We start from the raw sequence: 12,966 nt of genomic DNA, 5'->3' as shown, positions 1-12,966 counted from the left end.
ATTCTCCCCCAAATGAGTAGCCAAACTGAGAAAGTTTCTTTCTTTTAATCCCATTTCACCTTTTCTTGAAAACTCCTAAGAAAACAAGGAGACAGACATTGGTGTGTGGGGGTTTCTTTCTTCACAATCTCAAAATGTTTTTCCTGCAGATTCCATCTTTCTTGTATCTGTGGTCCCAGGTCAGGTTATGCTTATACATAAATGTAATGTGTACAGAGAGTAATTTTACTTAGTATTTACTCAAGTGTGTTATCCATCTGGTCCACAAACCACCATCTTTTTCAAAACTCATCCACTGGATTCGAAGTGAGACTTATGCACAGTCATTTTCTTTTTTTGTCTCTTTCTTTGATCACGTCATCTGATTGCAATGGCAAGGACAAGATGGAGATAGTCTGGCCAGTTCTTTGATTCAAGCATCACAGCTAAATAGATTAGAATGGAGTAGGTTTATCAACACAATCAGCAGGATCTTTACAAATCATATGGAGTGGCTGTGGCGTCGCAGCTCAGAGATGGTACACAAGAGCAGCAAATAACCAGTAAAACCAGTTGTTAAAGTAGGGTTACTTACTGCTAAAGTAAAGCACTGTGACAAAACAGGATAACAAAAATCATTGGAAACAGTCATGTGACAAACGTGTGCAGTCCGGTTACAAAGTATGCACAACCTGATTGAAATGCTGTGGTGGGACCTAAAGATAGTTGTGCATAAATTAATGTCTGCAAATGTCAGTGTTTAAAAAGAGTGGGACAAAATTCCTCAACATCAATGTGAGAGATGGATGGAAGCCATACAGAAAATGATTGCTTGAAAGTTATTGGTGCTTGAAGGGGTTCTACAAGCTATTAAATCATGGGGTGTTCTTAATTTTTCACAGGGCTGAAAGAGCCTTGTGAAAGCTTTCTTCTTTACATGCCAAACCAAGAGAATGAAACCAGCTTACTACATAAATGACAAAAAAAACGCCAGTAAACCAAAACAGTTAAACTTCCTGCCCAAATCAGACCACAGAGGAACACCTCTATTTCTAGTTTGGTTTAACAACTAAGTGTGAGCCTGTGTGTAGTGTGGCCGGTAAGGCTACATGGAACTAAATCAGAGATAATGGCAGAGTGGAAAACAAATCAGATTATGGTTTACAAACATTTCTCTTAGTAGTAGAGAGCTCTTAATGACAAGAAGCATAGGAGGAGAAAACTGCTCACATTAGACTGATGGAGCACGACATCCATGCTCCATTTAATTGAGGCAGCAACAGGGTGGAGCCACTGATTAGCAGGATTGGTCATTGGAGAGGTACAATCAGTGAAGTCAGAAAAGTCAGGGCCAGTGTGTGCTTCTTTAATATTAACTGTACATTGTTCAGTTGTTCTGTGTAGTTTCTTCTTCAATATTGTTATATTATCAAGAAAAATACATCCTGGGTTTTGTACCCAGAGTTTTCTGTTTTGAATAGAGTTTTGTGTTTGATGTTTCCTATTTAACTTTGTAGTTTTCAGTCTAAGTATTACCTTTGCTTTGGTTAGGTTGTTTTTTCATTTTGATTGGTATTCATAGTTTTCTTTGTTAGTTATCCACAAGTTTTTCCTATCCTCCTAGGTTCCCCTTGCCTCGTCTGTGTTTCTGTTATGTTTTCCGTGTTTGTCCAGTTTCATCCTTGGTCTGTGTACTCTGGTTCATGTGTTTTAGTCTCAGTGTCAGTTTCTTGTTTTATTTTGACAACCGCTTGTCTTGTGTGCTGTGCTCAGTTTTGCTTCCCCCCTCTTGCTCGTTAATTGAATCTCTTCACTTGCACCTGTCCCCCAGCTCATGTGTGCATTTAAGTCCTCTATCGCCCTCTGTTCCCTGTCATGTCGTTCTCTTATCCCCTCTAGCTGGGTGAGCCGTCTGTTTGGAGTCTGTCTGCCTTCTGTTTAAGTAATCTTGAGTAGCTGCATTTGTTTATCTGATGACCTGTAAACTCAGCAGTGAAGCTGCTTTCTAGCTTAGTCCTGCTCCCGAGTCCTGCATTTCGGGTCCGATCCTGCTTTGCCTCGCACAGCGATGATGCCAATGATGTGTGAATTGCTGCAAAAGGGATGCGTTTGTGCTTATGTCACAATCAGTTGTGAGTGGCAGGGACTGGAGGGCCCCCTTCTGATATGATGATTGCAGGTTCTCACCACATCAGTCCCCAATGTGTAATTACTTTGAAACACATAGGCAGTTTGAGCCACCAGCTAGCTGATGACAGGGGAACACTGCAGGGCATCGCTTGGCATTGCACCTTGTCGCTTTCTCTGTTCGTCCTGAAGCCAACACCCTCACTCATCAGTCTATGCCAGAATCCTGCTTGATGTGTTATTGGAGGCATCTACCCACCACAAAGTGAATACTTTCAATTATCTTTTCCATAATCAGTTCCCATAACTTCTCTGGACCAAGAATCATTAATTTTTTTTTATCTCCCACTCTCTCACACTTTTTATCTCCCATGTTTGAATTTGAATCGTGTGATTTATGAGGCTGCCATGGTTGTTGTCAAAGCATCCTTTCTGAATTAATTATTATCTGATCGGTCAGTAATTAATTATCTACAACAAGGACTGGTAGTTTTTTCCAGTGTAGCAAAAGTCTGGTGGCATACAAATAAGTCCCATACCAATTTCTGAGCTCAGAGCGCTTTTATTATGCATTTTATAAAGTTTTCACTGGATCAAATTGTATATAATCAAGAGAGCTAAACAGGAGAGAGGAGTTTATATCATAATACAGTTCTTGTGAATGGCAGTGGATGCAAACACACCACAGGATAGCAAATCTCAGTATCTCCACCTGACTAATAGAGCTTTCCAGAGTTTGCATTTTTGCTTTGATGCTTCTCATTTCTTCCTCTGACCCTTTTGACCTCAAGCCTTCTATTGACACGTCAGCACTGAGATGGATCTGTTTACTGTAATTTGTTCCAGTCTATAGCTGAGATTAAAGGACACAGCCCTGCAATACTACAGTGTTGTTGCTAAGGGCTTGTCAGTGGTGCCTAATCTGCCCATGTGGGTTGTGTGAGCTCAATTGTTTGCGATATGTGTGTCTGCATCCATATTCCTAGAGGAGACTATAATGAGTTTGTCAATTGTATAAGATGCAGCTAGGGAAAAAAACATGCGTAGTGAGCGAGGAGCTGCTCTCTTTGTGAGGGATTCATTTTGTCATTATGTATTGACATTCGCACAGATCATGTATCCTGTGGCAGTGAATTGAATGAAATAATAAAGATGCTCTTTCCCTGTTATTCCAGTGTACAGTATGAGCAGCGTGAGGGCATAACAGTGCGTCTTATCCTGAGACTTCTTGTTAGTCGTAGTGGAGAAACCAGCAGGAGTAATCCATTAAGGGCCACTTATCACTGGGACACACACATTACACTATAGTACCAAAGTACCCCAAACTCCCTCTTTGTGGTACAAAGAATTACAGGGCTGAGTAAAACAGGCTTTTGTGAAGAAGGCAAGGAGTTCTAGATTTTTTTATACATATAGAAATATATGTAATTGGAAAGTGGCTCATAGACTGCCAGCAACTGCAGGCAGGTTGAAGAGAGTCAAATAGAGCACCTTATATAAGATTTGCTATAAGATCCTCCGAGTTCGTCTTTGCCTGCTTCAACTGACATTATTATGTGTCTTTATGTGAGTTTGTGTATGTCCTGATTTGACTCCATAAAAGCTGAAAATGCTCATTTAGTTTAGAATTAAGTTTCAGAGTTACAGGTACATCACTCTAACCTTTCTTACATTTTAGCAGACAGCCTAACTGTTAACACGACTGCCTCAGCAAAGCCTTTATCTCCTGGCTGCCCCCTTTTTTATGTTGATGTTTTTTTCCTCTTTTAATTCAGTTGCTCTTAGAACAATCTCACTTTGTTGGAGGCATCTGCATAGGCCACACAAGTATGAGTCATTTCAACAAGTAGCCTACGCTTCCAGGAAGACTGTGATTTCTTTGTATCTAAAAACATTGTCTGGGATTTAAGCCAGCGTGAGCTTCTGTAGACCAACAGGTAAACAAAACAATGCATGTCCAGTCAGTGAGTACCTGGAAGATTTTTTCTTATTCCAGAAATACCAAATTGAATCATACTTTCCTTTTTTTACCTTCATGTCTCTCCTGTCTTTGTTTACCTCTTTTTTTGCTCCCCCGCTATAGAAAATGTTTTTAGAGCAAAAAACTAAAATATAAATCTCACTGAAGAAGCCAGACATCACTTTGAACATCAGTGAGGAAGCTTCCTCTTTGCCGTCAGTGTCAGTAGACTAATACTGCCAAATCCAAGTGTGTGTGTATATCTGACTTTCAAGTGAGGTTTTTTTTCCAGAATTGCTTTTTTTGAGAGTAAATACTTTCTGAAACATCTTGACATTTTGTGCTTGTGTGATTTTTATGATTTTATACTTTTGCACAAGTATGACTCATTTCATCTTTATTTCTATGTGTTTGTCCATGTGTGTGTGTTTTTCAGCTACCATCATTCTGAATGAGTTAAACTGGACAGAAGCCTTGGAGGATGTTTTCCGGAAGAACAAAGAGGAAGATCCCTCTCTCCTCTGGCAAGTGTTTGGCTCTGCCACAGGACTGGCTCGTTACTTCCCAGGTAAGCAGCCCAGCTTGCAATGGGGCTTAGACCTGCAACTATGTGACTATTTGGTGGTGAGTCAAAGGAACACAAAATTTCCACTAAAGGGAAATCATCTTACAGTCAAATGCATGCAAATCTGGCACAACTCGGGATGGGAAATAGGCAAAGTAGTCATTAAATAATTGTTGTAAAACATATGCACTTGCAAGTGTTTCTTCTCTTTTTTTATACTTTACATAGGAAATTCCTGGTTCCTGTAAAAATAAATAGTGGCATTTTAAATGTCAAATTAACAGTTGCAAACAATAGTTGCAAAAAATGTATAAAAGTACAACCTTTTATGTCTTTTATTTTATGTACACTGGGCATTTATATACAATACTTGAATATAGGAAGTGTTGTTGTCGTCATTTCTCCTGAAACTACTAGGACTCATGGGTTACAATTAATGCCCCTTCCTGCAAATAAAGGAACACAAAGACTGTTTAGTTTTGACAGAGCCTGCTGTAACAGATCAGTGTGCTATCTCAACAGAGATCTTACAGGACGAATTAGGCATTTGCATAAGTTGACAGACTAGAAAAGACCGTGGTTTTAATCAGTAGGAAACAGGACAAATTATCCACTAATGGCAGACTGGACTGATGCTTTTCTCAGTTGAAGTAGACATGATGTTAAGATCACACCACAAACACAACCTGCAATACTGAAAAAAGTGATAAAAAAAACTCAAGGGTAACAGCTTTTGAAATCTCTACAACTTGCTAAAATGTTTGTTCATGCCTCCACTGTAAGAAAAACAACAAAAAGGTATTAATAGAAAAACAACATGAAGGAAACCACTGCTAACCAAACAGAAATATTGCAATATATCTCAATTTTTCAAATTACATGTAGTTTAGTCATAATTGTGACTTCAATTAATAGCAGTCCATATTCTCAATTCAGAAATTCTGGTAATGTTAATAAGTTCACAGTTTTTGTAAAAGCACAGATTGATTTTGAATCATTCAAATCCTCTTTTGTAGTCTAAGGAAGAGTTTATCATTAGGGAATCCATAGCAAAAGACAGAGTCACACAAGGACCAAGCACCAGGAGCATAAAACATACCAATATTATAAGACTTTGCTGTTTTATCACAGTAAGACTCCTCTGGCAATGTCACAGTGACAAGACTTGAGGAAGTCTTACATTTTCGATTGTGTACAATACTAAAAAGAAGATGCACTGTAAAGACAAAAGTAATGGGCAACACCTTTTGATTGTTGAATTCAGGAGTTTTCACCCTAACCCTTTACATTCACCCATCAACATTATTAAATTTTCCAGGTACATCCATGACCACAGGTGTATTCTCTGCTTTCTCAGTAAATGCATTTTCAAATCTACTCTGGCATTAGCATCAGCCCAAAAATTGTGCACCACAAGCTTAATGGCATGAGTGTCCATAGGCGTCAGGTCCTGCAGGTGTAATGTGACTCAGTGCTTTTGTCCATATAGTGTATATATGTTTTAGTACTCAGTTTTACAGGTTTAGCTAAAGCGGTTTTGAAGTTTTTAAGAGTGACAGACAAGTTGTCTGCTAAAGGCTCTGAAGACTTGTGTTTTAAAGTGTGCCCCTTGAGGCAAAGTTTAAAATGGAATGTAATTTTATAGGTAAGAAAGTCCTATTAAGCGAAAATGTCAGTTATCGGTGTAAATGTACTTTTTTAAGGTCTAAATCTAAATAACCATGTTTTTTCCTTTTGTCAAAATTTCAGCATCCCCATGGATGGACCTAAGCAAATCCCAGAATAAGATCGACCTCTACGATGTGCGCAGACGACCATGGTAGGTGCATCTACTCAGTGTGGTGAGGTTTTTGTGCCTTACTGTCATCGAGCTTCCATATTTATCTGGTGTTTTTGAGCAGTTGTCATGTGAAACATTTATTATAATAACTGTATTTGCATGTTTCATTACACGGTTTGTCATAAGAGCATCTGCATGCACGCATAGTTTAAAACAATCACATTCACATCTGTTGCCAAAAGCAAAACTAATTTAAACAAACACATCAGAGGACTATGATGATTAAGCCACTGCAGATCAAAGGGTAGCAATACAAAAGCTTAATTAGTTGCCTGAAAATTATTAAAATCTGGCTGGAAGCCACCAGTACACTTTTAAACATGTTATTAAATTTCATTAGCTTCAGACAGCCTGTTAGCATCTGAGCACTCTAACAAAGACAACCAACTGTTTGCTTATTAAAGAAATGAGAGCAGACATGTAATTAACTATTACAAAGTTCAGATTGATTTGAAATGCAAAGCAATTGATGTAAGTTAGTAAGTTTTTGCTTTCTTGCTCACAAAAGGTGAATGTGAGAAGATTTCAAATGTACAGCCTCAAAACTAATATGTGCCTCTGTCTTTGTGCTTTGCATTTTAAAAATAGCCTTTCTGCATTACAGTTACTGACTGTTCCTTTGTGCATGTGTGTTTTTCCACTTCTTTGTGCACATATATATCTGTATGTGCTTAGTAGCCACAACCTATGTATGTGTGTCTGCTATTACTCACCAGGTACATCCAGGGGGCGGCCTCACCCAAGGACATGCTGATCCTGGTGGATGCGTGAGTGACGACCTTATGATTCATCCATTACAGTCAGCTTTTATTTTCTTTGGTGTGCCAGAAGGCCCTGATGCTAACCCTCTGACTGGCCTCATCCCGCTGGGCGCTGCTGCGATGTACTCGCATGTGACAATGACAAAGAAAGAGCAGCCAGTGAACTGAGCAACCTCGATGTTCACAGTCCAGTTATTTTCTCCTGAGATTTATGCTTTAAAGTTTCCATATTACAGAACTACATAGGATTTTCCAGGAACACACATGTTATGTTTTTGATTTCCCAATTCAAGGTAATCCTCTATTGCGTAACTTTAAAAAATATATATATTATTGTTATTGTTTTTTTTCTGCATTATCGATTCTCCATTTTCATTACCTTAAAACAAATGCGTAGCACTATCAAGATTGTGTAATTGTGTTACTGCTTCTGATGCCAAAGTGATATTATCCACTCAGGTGAATGTTCATTATTAGAGACGGTCATAATCCTGCTCTAGGGCTAAATAACTGCAAAATATGATGAATGAAGAACTGAACTAAATTTGTACACTTGCAACTCTTAACACAGCTCTGGTAATTGGCACATATAAGATTAATGAGGCTCATTAAAAGCTGTCATCACTATGCTTTATTGAAAACCACATTAAATGAACGCCACCTTGATTTTTCCAGTTCTGTCCTCCTTTAGTCTGTTGCTTAGAAGAAGCAGTTTTATTATTTGCTTATACATTATAGGCTCCATTTTTGTTTTGGGAAGAGATGTTGGACATTGCTGACACAGATATTTTGTTATTCATTTTATCCTAATGTTCACAGCAATTAAAAACGTAAACAAAGTGTAAGTTATTTAAGTTCTGTTGACTTACAGAGTGCGAAAATTATTTATTGTGATATGACTCAAGGATTTCAAATGCACTTTATTTAATGTCACACAAACATAAAGTCACATTGTTTGACATCTCTGCTTAGTGCTGACAGGTGGTAGTAAAGTTAAAAAAATGTTATCAGGTTTGTCATCAAAGATATTCATATTTGTGAAACCTTGCGACTTCTCAGCTGCCTGGTGCACGTAAGATTATTGTGAAAGGAATAGAGGTTCATTAAAAGAGTCTTTCAAGGCAAGGCAAGTTTATTTATATATCACAATTCAGCAACAAGGTGATTCAAAGTGCTTTACAAAGACATTAAAAAACAAAAACAATAAAAAGCATGATTTAAAATTGATTTTAAAAAAAAGTAGATAAAATCAGAACAGTAGATAAAATCAGTAGTTAAAATATAAGTTTTGAAATTTAAGCTTAAAAGTGTGGATTTGGTGCTTTATTCAAATGCAGCTGAGAATAGGTGAGTCTTCAACCTGGATTTAAATAAACTGAGTGTTTCAGCTGATCTGAGGCTTTCTGGGAGTTTGTTCCAGATATAAGGAGCATAAAAACTGAATGCAGCTTCTCCGTGTCTGGTTCTGACTCTGGGAACTGATTGATAAAAGACCGGATCCAGATGACCTGAGGGATCTGGAAGGTTCATACTGGGTCAGGAGGTCACTGATGTATTTTGGTCCTAAACCATTCAGAGTTTTATAGACCAGCATCGGAACTTTAAAGTCTATCCTCTGACGGACAGGCAGCCAGTATAAAGACCTCAGAGCTGGACTGATGTGGTCCACTTTTTTGGTCTTAGTGAGGACTCGAGCAGCAGAGTTCTGAATGAGCTGTAGTTGTCTGACTGATTTTTTTAGGTAGACCTGTAAAGATGCTGTTACAGTAATCAAGCCTACTAAAGATGAATGCATGGACTAGTTTTTCCAGGTCCTGTTGAGACATCAGATCTTTTATCCTTGAAATATTCTTGAGGTTATAGTAAGCTGACTTTGTTATTGTCTTAATGTGTTTTTCTAAGTTTAGGTCTGCATCCATCACTACACCCAGATTTCTCGCCTGGTTTGTGGTTTTTAGATGTATAGATTGAAGTTCTCTAGTGACCTGTAATCGTTTTTCTTTGGCATCAAAGACTATTACCTCAGTTTTGTTTTTGTTTAGCTGGAGAAAATTGTGGCACAACCAGTCATTAATTTCCTCAATGCATTTACCAAGAGCCTGTACAGGGCCTCGGTCTCCTGGTGACATTGTGATATATATTTGTGTGTCATCTGCATAGCTGTGATAGTTTATTTTGTTGTTCTTTATAATCTGTGCCAGTGGGAGCATGTAAATGTCAAACAGAAGGGGTCCCAAGATGGAACCTTGGGGAACTCCACATGTGATACTTGTCTGCTCAGATGTGAAGTTACCTATTGATACAAAGTATTTCCTGTTCTCTAAGTATGTTTTGAACCAGTTTAGTACAGTTCCTGAAAGACCTGCCCAGTTCTCCCGTCGTTTGAGTAATATGTTGTGGTCAACTGTATCAAATGCTGCACTGAGATCCAGCAAAACTAAGACTGACATTTTTCCACTGTCTGGAAACATGAAGTTATGTTAAAAGAACATTTTACTGCCCCTTTTACAAAATAGAAGATGAATTTCTAATACTTGATTATTCTGATAGATATCGTAACTAAGACAAAGTTTGTTTCCGTTTTTGATCTTCAGGAGCGGCAGCGTGTCGGGGCTCACGCTCAAACTCATCAAAATATCTGTCAGCAAGATGCTGGAGACCCTCTCGGATGATGACTTTGTGAACGTGGTTTCTGTGAGTACTCACACAGCTAATGCTTTGATCTCATCATCTGTCTGTTCAGAATGAATGAATGAATGAATGAATTTCCAGGCAAGCGCGGTGATGAATCTGAATGCGGACTTCTTGTTAATGCGGTGGCTTGGCTGTTTAAGCAGCCTTGGCCTGGATCGAGTCATTGGTCTAAACATGGCAGCGGCCTTTCTAGTAATTTCATGGACGACACATGGATAGATCTTCATTGTGGCTGCATTCGTGCGTGGATGCATGCATGCTTGTAAGCTCATTTATCTGACACATATGGTGTGTGTATGTGTGTATATTTATTTAGTATTTTATATGTGACAACACAAAACACAGCTTGGGCGAGCCGCAAAAGGCCACAGGATAAGTTTGATGAATCAAAGTATGCTTTTTTTTCTTTTCTTTTTTATTTCACTTTGAATCAGAGGCATGTAGTGGAAATTGCCCGACTGCCCAATTGAAATACGGTAGGACTCTCAGGCATCAAAGCTTTACTGCCATGGGGATAGGGGAAATATTCATCCATCATCATTTAGAGCTCCATCGCCTGGTCAGTTAAAGCTTTTCTTCCTCCTACAGATATTACTTGTGGAAAGAAAAATAACACAGTTGAAAAGGGTTATACTAATAATGTCCCCCAGCTGAAAGAATTTGAGTAGTCCCAAAGAGATATTGGAGACAATTATATTAGCTGTGATAAGGGCTTAAATGCAAACACCCTAACTTCATTTGGACCCTTTGTGGCAGGGCTACTTAAAGGCAACCCTCAAACGCAGTTTTTGTCTGTCCCTTGGTGTATGTAGTGAGCTAATATCTTTTGTGATGTAGAGGAATGCGCTCTAGAGACATCTCTCTGTAGATCTTTTTGTGTGAAGGAGAAAATATCCAAAATCAAATCCAAAGAAAGTAACTAGAAAATTGCAAAAGATTGTTTCAGCCAGAAAGCATTTGAGCCATGTTTTTCTCAAGCATCGGTCTTTCACACAAACAGTGGAACTCTATTAGTCTGTTGTTGTATAAATGGCATAAATCCAGATGCAGAATTATAAAGTTAGTATATAAGTTGTGAAGTGTCAGACTGTGTCTCAGTATCTGAGCCTGGCTTATTGTAACTCCGACTGTAACAGTTTGTTATTCAGATAGAAGTGATTACTGTAGGTGTCAAAGGTGGGACCTACCTGTGCTGTTTATGATGATGATTCATTAAAGATAACAGAGCTTGACCAGAGAATTTCTTTATTTAACTCTGAGTGATCGATAACCCATTTCTATGCCTGTGTGGGGACAGCTAAAACACAGCTTGTGTTTAGCTTTGGCAAGATTTTGTCCTGATAGGGCCCAGATAGCTTTCAGCTGGACTAAGCAAACCAGAGACTGGATGTAATGTAAGCTTCTTCCTTACAAGTCCATGCATTAAGAGGTACGCAGGTACTTAGTTTCACATCACATACTTAAGTTTGAATGTGTTCTATGTTCAGCGTGGACATAAATCACCTGGGTTTATAAGAGTAGCATTTATACTACAGATTGGTTGCCTGGGATCAAGCATCTCTGCTGCAGTCGAATGAATTGCTCCACTTGCTTAGGCACAGAAGTCTTCTGGTCCTGTCTAAAATCTCCTTTATCCGCATTGTTATCTTTGCTTTTCCTTCACATTCTTCTAACAGTAGGAAATACCCATTATGTTTCAGTTTTCTTTCCATATTAAACATTAATTACATTTTCTTCCACTTCCCCTAATAAACCAGCGGTTTCAGCTGAACATTTGGTTTGGGGCTGTCATATCAGCTAAGTAGAAAGGCCCTTGAAGTTAATGAAATAAGGCTCAAGTGTAATAGGTATATTGATCAAATCCAGCGAAGTTTGTAAACTGTAGACTGCATTTTGAAGCTTAAAAATTTGACATGTGCAAGTCTAATCGATTTTTCAAGTTGGCTTTCCCAGAATGTTGCCATGGCGACCAAGGGTGTTGCCTCACATCACACACCTTTCTGACCAAATTCTATATGGCTGACAGCTAGTTGCCATCTAACCATTTATAATGGAACATGTATGCCTTATACTTGGACTCTCTTATTTCATATAGTTCATAATTTTCTAGTAGATTAACGGAAAGCTTTCTTGAAAGGAGAAAGTATTTTTTTTAAATAACTGGAAGGAAAGTGGAACCAAACCAGCAAACCAAAGGCTTCTCAGTTATTTTAGAGTTGAAAATTCCTGTTAATTCAATAAGTAACAATCTTAAAATGCATCCATCCATCTGTTTGGTATGCTGTATGTGCTTTATCTGTCAGTCACTAGTTTAACATTATCTTTATTCTGTATGTATTTAATTTGTTGTTTCTACTTAATGCCATGTAAAAAGGAGATTTTGCAAAGGAGTCTTGTGACAAACTAGATATACCCTTACTGCTTCCTTAGGCTTTAAGAGGTTAAGTAGCAGCCATGAGCCACTAATCAAATGCTCTTGAATAATTGATCTGCAAGTGTAACCACCTCAATAAAAGCAGATCTTTCAGCAGTTTGTCTTTTGGACAGATAAGAATTAAGTGGAGCTGTTTGGCTATAATGTATGGCAAAAAACAAACAAGCATGGTGATGGAGGGGTGATGATTTGGGATTCGTTTGCAGCCACAGGACTTGGACATCTTAATGTCTAGGACTCAACCATGACCTCCCTTGTATACCAAAGTATTCAAAGCTGGATCATGCAACAGGATAATAATTCTTTCCACAGCAGCACAAAAAAATTATGAATCAAGTCAATATGAGTGAAGCTGTTCCAATGCCCCAATCAAAGCCCAGACCTCAACCTGACTGAAGTGCTGTGGTGGGGCCTTAGGAGAGCTGTACATAACCTAATGCCATCAAACCTCTGTCAACTGAAACAAGATTGTAAAAAAGTTGAAATTTTCTTATGTTCAATTACAAGTTTATTTCTTTATTTTCAAGGTATCAAGGCTGGTGGCTTTTTATTGCTGTTTCTATGATATTTTCAGGTCTTTATTATTAGTTAGATGAAGGAAGTTTG

General features: G+C 38.3%; 1 protein-coding gene across 2 annotated transcripts in view; it reads left to right on the top strand.

Moving 5' to 3' along the window:
- Positions 1-12,966, top strand: part of cacna2d1a (calcium channel, voltage-dependent, alpha 2/delta subunit 1a) — a 96,400-nt gene that overhangs the window by 47,957 nt on the left and 35,477 nt on the right. For both annotated transcript variants that reach the window (XM_026146521.2, XM_026146519.2), the window contains exons 7-10: positions 4,503-4,634; positions 6,381-6,450; positions 7,188-7,238; positions 9,827-9,926. In XM_026146521.2, the coding sequence (XP_026002306.2) occupies positions 4,503-4,634; positions 6,381-6,450; positions 7,188-7,238; positions 9,827-9,926 (353 nt within the window). The remainder of the gene's footprint in view (positions 1-4,502; positions 4,635-6,380; positions 6,451-7,187; positions 7,239-9,826; positions 9,927-12,966) is intronic.

This window comes from Astatotilapia calliptera, chromosome 17, assembly GCF_964374335.1.
Source record: "Astatotilapia calliptera chromosome 17, fAstCal68.1, whole genome shotgun sequence".
NCBI classification, from domain to species: domain Eukaryota; kingdom Metazoa; phylum Chordata; class Actinopteri; order Cichliformes; family Cichlidae; genus Astatotilapia; species Astatotilapia calliptera.
The sequence above is the reverse complement of the archived record's forward strand: the minus strand, read 5'-3'. Positions and strand labels throughout refer to the sequence as shown.